At 41.6% G+C, this 11,567-nt stretch overlaps 1 protein-coding gene and 1 pseudogene across 1 annotated transcript in view; both read left to right on the forward strand.

Annotated features, from left to right (window-relative positions):
* The window catches only part of UBR1 (ubiquitin protein ligase E3 component n-recognin 1), a 154,627-nt gene extending 150,894 nt beyond the window's left edge, over window positions 1–3,733 (forward strand). The window contains exon 47 of the mRNA XM_003266785.3: window positions 1,152–3,733. Coding sequence (XP_003266833.1) covers window positions 1,152–1,293 — 142 coding nt within the window. The 3' untranslated portion in view covers window positions 1,294–3,733. The remainder of the gene's footprint in view (window positions 1–1,151) is intronic.
* A 2,551-nt stretch (window positions 3,734–6,284) lies between these two features.
* Window positions 6,285–7,237, forward strand: LOC100585939 (annotated as a pseudogene).
* Window positions 7,238–11,567: the final 4,330 nt, after the last annotated feature.

Below are 11,567 nucleotides of genomic sequence, written 5' to 3' on the forward strand. Positions count from 1 at the left end.
ATAGGCTTATTAAATGGGGCTTGGAACCTTGGATCATACAGAGCTTTCTTTTTATTGGGATGACATTTGACCTGTCTTTAGGTTTAGGGAGAAAAGCAGAGTGGTGAAAGTAGTTAATGACTGAGGATAATCTTAGTTGTTCTACAAGGGTGCAAAGCAGAGTTTTAACATTAATTTGGCAGTTTAAAAATCCCCAACCAGGCGGCCACGGTGACTCACGCCTGTAATCCCAGCGCTTTGGGAGGCCGAGGCGGGCAGATCACGAGGTCAGGAGTTCGAGACTAGCCTGGCCAACATGGTGAAACCCCATCTCTACTAAAAATACAAAAAAAATTAGCCAGGTGTCGTGGCAGGCACCTGTAATTCCAGCTACTCTGGAGGCTGAGGCAGGAGAATTGCTTGAAACCAGAAGGCAGAGGTTTCCCTGAACCGTGATTGTACCACAGCACTCCATCCTGGGCAAAAAGAGCGAAACTCCATCTCAAAAAAAAAAAAAAAAAAAAAAAAATCCTCAACCAGCTGAGACACTTGAATGTCTCAAGGAATTAGGATCTCACAGTTCTCCATTACTGGCAACAGCCAGACTTAAGTCATTTTGGATTAGCTGTTATACAGTGTTAAAAACTGTGCAACTCTAGAATTGAAGTATAATTATTTTATTAAATTATTTGCTAATAACCAGCCAGTTTTTCATATCATAAGGACAGTTACAACCAAATATCTCTGAGTAGCAAAATATAATTTTAGGGCCTAGTGTTATATGTCAGGCCTAACCTCTACTGTGCAAAGATCATAAATTGAAGCTAGATAACAATATGAAGCCAAAAAGCTATTCAAGCTAACCACCAAAAGAGAATAGTGCTGCTTCAAGTTATAAACCTCACTGACCATTTAAGTGAGGTCCCATAATGCCATAGTATACCTGACCTATTTTATGAATGGTCCAGGAGTACATTTCTGTTTTATTAGCTAAGTAGCCTGTCAAGTTCTTAGTGATCACTGGTGAAGGGAAAATATCCCTTTTTAAGCCCTGTACTGGTGAGTCCTCCCGGCTCCAGGAACATCTCAAGAGTGCATACTAATTTAGACAATAAAGATGTGGCAGTTACTGGATTCAAACTTACATGTTGTTTTTTCTTTTTTCCCTAAAGGAGGGGCAACCCACTTCACTTATCTCGTGAACGGTATCGGAAGCTCCATTTGGTCTGGCAACAACACTGCATTATAGAAGAGATTGCTAGGAGCCAAGAGACTAATCAGATGTTATTTGGATTCAACTGGCAGTTACTGTGAGCTCCAACTCTGCCTCAAGACAATCACAAATGACGACAGTAATAAAGGCTGATTCAAAATTATGGAAAACTTTCTGAGGGCTGGGGAAGTATTGGAGGGTCTTTTGCTCCATGTCCAGGTTCACTTACATCAATAAAATATTTCTTAATGGAGTATTGCTTTCAATTAGCAAACATATGCTTCACAGGAAAAAAGGACATAGATGAATCTGTTTTATATGCTAGTATTTCCAGGAAATTTATTCCCCTTCTTAATTTGTCTCATTTTATTTTATTTCATCCACTTGGTAGATGAAGTCATGTCAAACAGTTCTGGACATTTTTATATGTTGGTTAACTCTTCTGCAATTTTGTATTTGGTGTTTTCCCCCCAAGTTTAGTTCAGCTGACATTGGATCACTGACAAAATTCTAATAATCTGTGATAGTCTTCCTTGCAGCTAAAGAAGAATTGCAGAAACCATTCAATATACTTGAGAAAGATTCCAAAAATAAATTTTTTATTATTTCTCTTTTAAGGAAATACCCCTAATGTGCCACCTGCTGCTATCACCACAAATTAAACTCAATCTCTATGTGGACAGAGGATGATTTCTGCCAATGTGGAAAAGCTTTTTTCTCACCGTAGGCCTCAAGAAAAGTTAGTTAGGTAATGTATTTGTTATTCATTCCTGACGGTACAAAGAGCTTGCAGTTCTCACCTCTGACTACCAGTAGCTTTGTTGAGTTTTGAAATAATAGTTGACATTTTCCAAAGGCAAATCTCATTCTGCAAGGAGATTGTGGCACTATCCTATCTGACTCTCAGAAACCTCTTGTAATTCTGATGTAAAAACTGTAGAATGAAGATAAGAAAATTCTCCCTATGAGTGGATCATGACAACTGTAAACTAGAACAATCAGATTTAAGCCAATTCTGCAATCTTCTATATCTTTGTAAAAGACAAATCCTTGATGTTGTCTGTGTGCAACCTTTTCATAAACTCTGGTTTTATGACTAGTACAAACCACCAAAAAAGCCATGTGATCAATAGTCTGTGTCCTGTTATAACATGCTGTGGGTGAGCCATCTTGTTTATAAATAATAGAGCTCTCCTGAATTTGTGCATAGACTTCTTGGTTCCTGGCTTTTGTTTTTTGTATCAATAAATTGTGATATAAAACAGCAGACAGAAGATAAATGGAAACCTTCCATTTTAACTTATGTTGTTTCTGGGGTAATGTTAGAACCTTGAAAGACGCATTCAAAGACTGTATCTTATTTTGCCCTTGGCTATTAGTGTCTCACATATGTGTGTAAATGTTTTCCTACCTTCTTTTTGCTCAGCAAAGGCAAGCAAGTAAAATATATTTGCTAAGTGATTAGTGATGCATATTTGGGGCTAGATTTTTTTGGTACTTTTATGTAAAGAAAAGTGGATTTTGCAGTAAGGAATTGGCATGAGCAGGCATCAGAATCACAATCATGATTTTCTACTTGAATAATTACAATTCAGAAGATATCCGGATAAATAGATACATCTCTAGTGAACAATTTGTAACAATAACAGGTAAGGATCAGGAAATTCAGTACTCAGTTTGTCAGATTTGCCAGAATGATTAAAGTATTTGAACATGTGTGTTTGTTTCTTATGTAATTGTATTGAGTGGATTGTTTGACTGGGAAATCTGGGCTAGAATAGGAAACAGAAGATACTGACTTCTGCCCTAATAGATGGGCCCCAATTTAGCAAAGATAAACTGACTTTAGTTTTAGTCCTTTTTATATTAACTTAATAAATTCTGGAGTTAGGCTCTCAAGAGGACAGAGGGACTATCTGGCAATGGCCAGCCAGACCTTTACTGCCAAAGAACCCATTTCATATTGCGTTCTACTGATTGAGATTGATGCAGATTTTTGCACTGTAGATGAGCATATGTCCCAGTGCTGCCCCAAGCCCCAGGGATCTCTCATTATGTTCAAATATCCTAGTGATTTACCTTAATCATTGCAAACAATTATGCTTATGAAGTTTACTTACAAACAAGCAACTGAGTCACTTTATTTTCTTTAGTGTAGTATGTGAAGGCACTGGTTCAATAGGATGGCTCCAGAACTGTGTTTTTCTAATGTTTGGTGAGGGGCTAGTGAGAATTTTAATGATATGGTGAAGAAAAACATATCTGTTTAATTAATTTATTATATTGGTGTATGGGCTGTGAGTTCACCTTTTAGTGGTCATTTGTCATTTCATAACAACTATGCATTTTGGTTCACTGTGATGATCTATATTTAGTGACTGCAACATGTTTATACCACTGATTCAAATTCCATCCATGATGAAGTTATACAAATAATACATATATTGATAACTTTTATTGCAAAAATGTAAATTTAAAACTTGTATAATGTTCTTGTGCTTTTTAAAATAAAATATATGTGTATATTTAAAAAGAAAAAAAGGGACTTCTCATGTTTGGGGATTTGGGTTTGAAGTATAAAAATCTGCTTAGGAAGACTCTCCAGTTGAAACCTTTGTCAGCCCAGGCAAATGTTGTAAAAGACGTAGGTGTTTAGTATACATGGGTCTCTGAACTTTTTAGCCATATACTCCATCAATAAATAGCTTTTAGCATGCATACCAAATAGAATATAAACACATACACATATTTTATATTCTATGTGCAGTGCTTTACTAATACATCATGCAAATTATAAAACATAGCTTTAAAAGGAGATTTAAAAATCAGTTAAAAATAGAAATAGATATTTAAATATCTTCCAATCCAATCTGCATCCTTTTGGGTATGCACGCTCTAATGTGGAGACAGCTGTCTAGAGCAGCAGTATCCAGAAGAGTTTTGCAATAATAGAAATATTCTGGCCCAGTGCAGTGGCTCAAGCCTGTAATCCCAGCACTTTGGGAGGCCGAAGCGGGCGGATCACGAGGTCAGGAGATCGAGACCATCCTGGCTAACACGGTGAAACCCCGTCTTTACCAAAAATGCAAAAAATTAGCCAGGCGTGGTGGCGGGCGTCTGTTGTTCCAGCTACTTAGGAGGCTGAGGCAGGAGAATGGCGTGAACCCAGGAGGCGGAGCTTGCAGTGAGCTGAGGTCGCACCATTGTACTCCAGCCTGGGTGACAGAGTGAGACTCTGTCTCAAAAAAAAAAAAAAAAAAAGTTCTGTGTGTATTTACCATACGGAATGGCAGTCACTATTCTCATGTGGCTATTGAACACTTGTGATGTGGCTAGTGCAACTGAGGGCCTGAAATTTTAATTTTTAGTTAATTTAAATGTAGTCATGTGTGGCTGGTGGCTACCATATTGGGCAGCATACATCTAATGTGATGGTTCGCAACCTTAACTGTGCGTTAAAGTCACCTAGAGAGTATTAACAAAATAGAAATGCCCAGTTCTCACCCTGGATCTGGAATCAATCTTGTGGGATTGAGCCTTAAAATAAGCAGGGTGTTTTTCTTCCATTTCTGAGCCATGACTCTTCACATAAAATGAAGAGGTTGCTTTCTTTTTAGCTTGGTGATTTTCAGACTAAGTGCCAAAGATTCTGGGAGAAACGTAGGCCCGAGAGGGGAAAGAGTGCCAAAGCTGGATAGTTGTGATTTTTCATTTTGAGTTTCTGTGTAAGCTTTCGTTTGAGAAAAGGGTACCTGGAATTTTTAAAAAGTTAGAAGCAATTGCTTTAGTTTTAAGCTTTAAAATATTCTATGAGGCGGCCGGGCACGGTGACTCATGCCTATAATTCCAGCACTTTGGGAGGCTGAGGCGGGCGGATCACGAGGTCAAGAGATCGAGACCGTCCTGGCCAACATGGTGAAACCCCGTCTGTACCAAAAATACAAAAATTAGCTGGGCATGGTGGCGTGCACCGGTAGTCCCAGCTACTCAGGAGGCTGAGGCGGGAGAGTCACTTGAACGCGGGAGGCGGAGGTTGCAGTGAGCTGAGATTGTGCCACTGCACTCCAGCCTGGCGACAGAGTGAGACTCCATCTCTCAAAAAAAAAAAAAAAAAAAAAAAAAAAAAAAAAAAAAAAAAAAAAATTCTATGAGGGGCAACACTGAAGGCAAAGAAGAGTTTTTGTTTGTTTGTTTTTTGTTTTGAGTCGGAGTCTCGCTCTGTCACCCAGATCAGTCAAGCGAAATTTGGGGAAAAAGTAGAAATGAAGACTAAGAAGGAAGACAAAAATGAAAAGTTACCAATGGAATGCACAGTAAGGAAAAGCTGGAAAGACCTGGGCATTATGGCGCACCTGTAGTCCCAGCTACTTGGGAAGCGGAGGTGGGAAGATCCCTTGAGAAGGAGGTCAAGGTTGCAGTGAGCTGACATCACACCACTGCCCTCCAGCCTGTGTGACAGAGTGACACCCTGATTAGAAAAAAAAAAAAAGCAGGGGGCAGGGAAGGAGAAAAAAAGGATTTAGGATAAAGAAGATTTGGTATATATTCATTGGAGTCCCTGAAGAAAGAAAAAGCAATGGAACTGAACACAAATGGAAAACTATAATTAGGCTAAAATTTCTTGGGGAAAAAAAAAAAAAAACTTGAATACATTTTGAAAGAGAACATTGTAAAAACCCAGAAGAGTGAACACCAAAGGATTTTCACATCCAGACAAACTGTCCAAGTATAAAGTCCACACCGATAGTTCAGAGCATGCTAATACTCAGGGAATATTTTTTCCCATGAGCCTTTCCTAAGAAATTTACCAGTGAGCAAGCTTCAGACAATCATAAATGATTATAGAAGCCTTGGCATAAGGTCTGGGGGTGAGTGTTGCATATGTTTAATTGTACAGATGGGGGGATGAGAGACAAAATTGGATGCTCTAATGATGTAGAATTATTACAACTAACAAAAAATAGGAGAAAAAGGGCAAGTGGGTGGAAAGTTAAACAAGCTCGCTGATTACATCAGTGGTTTTAGCCAGAAGTAAAAAGGTATCTAGCAGAAACCCGCATCCAGGAACAAAGCCCTTTGCTCCTCCCTTAGAATGAATGGAGACCAGAGATCAGATGTTTATGTCCAAGAAAAGCAGGATTTCGTTCAGTGCTTCTCCCAGATCGTTGGGGATGAGATGGGGCACCCAGAGACAGGAGATGCTATCACCCAGCTCAAGGAGGTCCTGTAGTACAATGCCATTGGAGGCAAGTATCACCGGGCTTTGACGGTGCTAGTAGCATTCTGGGAGCTGGTGGAGCCAAGGAAACAGGATGCTGAGAGTCTCCAGCGGGCCCTGACTGTGGGCTGGTGTGTGGAACTGCTGCAAGCTTTCTTCCTGGTGGCAGATGACATCACGGATTCATCCCTCACCGCTGGGGACAGATCTGCTGGTTTCGGAAGCCGGGCGTGGGTTTGGATGCCATCAGTGATGCTATCCTTGTGGAAGCATGTATCTACCGCCTGCTGAAGCTCTATTGCTGGGAGCAGCCCTATTGCCAGAACCTGATCCAGCTCTTCCTGCAGAGTTTCTGTCAGACTGAGATTGGGCAGACCCTGGATCTTGGCAGATTCACTGAAAAGAGGTATAAATCTAGTGTCAAGTACAAGGCAGTTTCTACTCCTTCTACCTTCCTGTAGATGCAGCCATGTACACGGCAGGTATTGATGGTGAGAAGGAGCATACCAATGCCAAGAAGATCCTGCTGGAGATGGGAGAGGGAGAGTTCTTTCAGATCAGGATGATTACCTTCACCTCTTTGGGGACCCCAATGTGACCGGCAAAGTTGGCACTGACATCCAGGACAACAAATGCAGCTGGCTGGTGGTTCAGTGTCTGCAACGGGCCACTCCAGAACAGTACCAGATTCTGAAGGAGAATTTCGGGCAGAAGGAGGCCGAGAAGGTGGTTCCGGTGAAGGCACTATATGAGGAGCTGGATCTGCCGGCCATATTCTTGCAATAATAGGAAGACAGTTACAGCCACATTATGGGTCTCATTGAACAGTACGCAGCTCCCCTGTCCCCAGCCATCTTTCTGGGGCTGGTGCGCAAAATCTACAAGCATAAAATGTGACCTAGAGACTGCAAGGGCGGGGAGAAGAGGCTCTCAATAAATTATTGTGTAACCTTAAAAAAATAAAAATCAAAAATAAATAAAAAGGTATCACTTGAAGGTGACAAATCAAGAAATAAAAACAAGTGGCCGGGTGCGGTAGCTCAGGCCTGTGATCCCAGCAGTTTGGGAGGCTGAGGTGGGTGGATCACGAGCTCAGGAGATGGAGACCATTCTGGCTAACACAGTGAAACCCCGTCTCTACTAAAAATACAAAAAATTAGCCGGGTGTGGTGGTGGGCGCCTGTAGTCCCAGCTACTCAGGAGGCTGAGGCAGGAGAATGGCGTGAACCCAGGAGGCAGAGCTTGCAGTGAGCCGTGATTGTGCCACTGCACTCCAACCTGGGTGACAGAGCTAGACTCCGTCTCAAAAAAAAAAAAAAAAAAAAAAAACAAGTACACACATTGACACTAGGATAAAGCTAGTGGCTAAATGGTGAGAGAGAAGGAGCACGGTAAGAAGCAATTTCAAAATTGGTCATGTATTAAGAAACCAACAGTATTTAAGGAAAGAGAATATTACATAAAGATGTTAGTATAAAATGTACTGCTAGAAGTACACCACCAAAGAGGAGGAAAAAGGCAAACAGACTACATAGTGAAACAATGTGGTTCCCACCCTGTGCCCTGAGCTGCAGCCAGGATAGGCTCTGGACACCTGAGACCCTGAGCTGGAATAAGCAGATAAATAATTATTTTACTTGTTTTTATCAGTCTTTCTTAAATGTATGTATAGTTCACATTTATTTCAGTGTTTAATATTAGAAGTGTTTTCTTCTTCACTTAGAAGTTTGGGCCGGGCGCGGTGGCTCATGCTTGTAATCCCAGCACTTTGGGAGGCCGAGGTGGGTGGAGGATCTGAGGTCAGGAGTTTGAGACCGGCCTGACCAACATGGAGAAACCCCATCTCTACTAAAAATACAAATTAGCTGGGCGTGGTGGCGCATGCCTTAATCCCAGCCACTCAAGCGGCTGAGGCAGGAGAATCGCTTGAACCCGGGAGGTGGACGTTGCAGTGAGCCGAGATCACGCCACTGCACGCCAGCCTGGGCAACAAGAGTGAAACTATGTCTCAAAAAAAAAAAAAAAAAAAGAAGTTTGGTGATGTTTTTGTGATGAGAAGTGTGCCATACGAACTTAACTCTTGTTTATAATAATTAGCCTATGGTAAAACTGGCTTTGTTATACATCATTTTGCTTAAAGTCACAGTTCCCAAGGGTTAATGGTGTTAAATGAAGACTTATGTACTGCTTCACACCTACCAGAATGGCTATAATCAAAAAGATGGGCAATAATGTGTTGGCAAGGATGTGGAGAAAGTGAAACCCTCATACATCACTGGTGAGGATATAAAATGATACACCTGCTTTAAAAAACAGATGGGCAGTTCCTGATAAGATCTGCTACCAGATGACTTAGCAATTCTTCTCCCAAATTCAAATTCTTCAAGAGAATTTGAAACATCTTCACATACACACACAAAAACTTATACACAAATGTGCATAGCAGTATTATTCATAATAGCCCACAACTGGAAACTACCCAATTGTCCATCAACCAATGAGTGGATAAATAAAACATCTATCCATACAATGGAATATTATGCACCCATAAAAAGGAATGACATTCTGATGCATGCCATAGCATGGGTAAATCTTATAAACATTATGCTCAGTGAAAGAAGCCAGTCGCAAAAGACCATATATTGTATGATTCCATTTATATCCAATGTCCAGAATTCGACAAATCCATAGAGACAAACAGAAGATGAGTGGTTGTCAGGGTTGGGAAGACAGGGGAGTAGGGGATGACTGCTAATGGGTATGGGGTTTCTTACTGGGTTGATGAAAATATTCTGGATTAGATAGTGTTTCTGATTCAATGCGTCCTGGAGCATGGCACCCACCTTCAAAGCTGACACTTCCACTGTACCTTCAGCAGGCCATTCCAACATTGTATTAGCTCAGCTGCTCCTGAGTGGTGCAGTATGCAGTACAACCAGGGTAGCCCATAGTCATTGGGCCCACTGCAGCACTTTCTTACTGTGAAATGGGTTCCCTGGTTACGTGCTATGCTGAGTGGAATTCCATGTTGTAGAATAGGTACTCGACAAGCCCCCAGATACTGGTGCTGCCTGAAGCTCTGTGGGCAGGAAAGGCAAACCCATATGCTGAATATGTATCTGTTCATATGAGAATGAGCCAGTGACTCTTCTAGGATAGAAACATCCTGGCCAGGCACAGTGGCTCATGTCTGTAATCCAAGCACTTTGGGAGGCCAAGACAGAAGGATTGCTTGAGCTCAGGAGTTTGAGACCACCCTGGGCAACATAGTGAGACCTTGTCTCTACTAAAAATAAAATAAAAAAATAGCCAAGTATGGTGGTACACACCTGTAGTCCCAGCTATTCAGGAGGCTGAGGCAGGAGGATTGCTTGAGCCTGGGAGATTGAGGCTGCAATGAGCTATGATTGTGCCACTGCACTCCACCCTGGGTGGCAGAAGGAGACTGTCTCAAAAATATATATATACTCAAGTTGCTGCAAGGCAGCTGGTTGATTTTGAAAAACAGTGCCAAAGACTGGGCGAGGTGGCTCACACCTATAATCCCAGCACTTTGGGAGGCCAAGGTGGCCAGATCATCTGAGGTCAGGAGTTTGAGACCAGCCTGACCAACATGGCAAAACCCTGTCTCTCCTAAAAATACAAAAATTAGCCAGGCATGGTGGCATGTGCCTGTAATCCCAGCTACTCGGGGGGCTGAGGCAGGAGAATCACTTGAACTCAGGAAGCAGAGGTTGCAGTAAGCCGAAATCGTGCCACTGTACTCCAGCCTGGGCGAAAGAGTGAGACTCCGTCTCAAAAAAAAAGAAAGAAAGAAAAACAAAAATAGTGCCACATCCGTAGAGCATTGGTCTCTGTGGCTGACAGGTGGGACGTTCAAAGATAGCAGTCTTGATGAGTGGAGGTCCATGCCACTGGGCCCGTGCTTAACCCCCATCTGTCCATTTGTGTACCCATTGTGCCAGCTTCCAAAGGGTGCTAAAACATTAGCTTGAGCATTGTTTTGATACTTGATTGTTTTGGTCCCTCTTCTGTAGTGGATGCTTTCTGGTGACTGTTAACATGTAACACAGAAATCTTCAGTGTGCACTATATGCACTCACTTAGCCCATCCACAGTAATGTACAGTATCTATTCTTTGTGTTCAGGTTTTTCACCTTTGAGATTCATCCATGTTGTATGTTCCAGTAGGTCTTTCTTCTTATTGCTGGTTAGTATCTAGTTGTGTGAGTACATAATTTACCTACTCTCCTATTGATAGACATCTGGGTTGTTTCTAAATTTGCCATTTGGAATAAAGCTGTTATGAGCTTTTTTTTTTTTTTTTTTTTTTTTTTGAGACAGGATCTCACTTTGTTGCCCAGGCTGAAGTGCAGTGATGTGATCTCAACGCTCTGCAGCCTCAACCTCCTGGGCTCAAGGGATCCTCCCACCTCAGCCCCCCAATTAGCTGGAACTACAAGCGTGTGCCACCATGCCCAGCTAATTTTTTTGTATTTTTTTGTAGAGTCAGGGTTTTACCATGTTGCCCAGTCTGGTCTTGAACTCCTGAGCTCAAGCAATTCACCCACCTCGGCCTTCCAAAGAGCCACCATGCCTGGCCAAAGTATGGACTACAGTGACTTCCTTCCAAAGAATACAATATGAAACGGAGAAAAAAGGGTAACTTTACAGTGAAGAAACCTAACAAACATTACCTCAACCAGGTGAGCAAGGTTAAGTATCAGTAGTGATAGAATCACGTTGATGGTATGTAACCTTGATATGATATGATGAAATGGTACTTTATGTGGTTTTCCTCCCTAAAACCCTTAACTCCAGTCTAACAATAAGAAAAACATCACATTCCAACAGAGAGACAAGCTACAACATACTTAACAGTATTCCTCAAAGCTGTCCAAGTCATAGCCAAGTCATAGATGTGAGGTGGTACCCTGGATGAGATCCTAGAACAGAAAAAGGACACTAGGTAAAAACTAAGGATATTTGGACAAACTATGGACTTTAGTTAATAATAATTATCCATTTTATTATTTTTATTTTATTTATTTATTTTTGAGACCAGGATCTCACTCTGTCACCCAGGCTGGAGTGCAGTGGCACGATCTTAGCTCACTGCAACCTCCACCTCCTGGGTTCGTGATTCTCTTGCCTCAG

The sequence above is a fragment of the Nomascus leucogenys genome, chromosome 6, assembly GCF_006542625.1.
Source record: "Nomascus leucogenys isolate Asia chromosome 6, Asia_NLE_v1, whole genome shotgun sequence".
NCBI lineage: Eukaryota > Metazoa > Chordata > Mammalia > Primates > Hylobatidae > Nomascus > Nomascus leucogenys.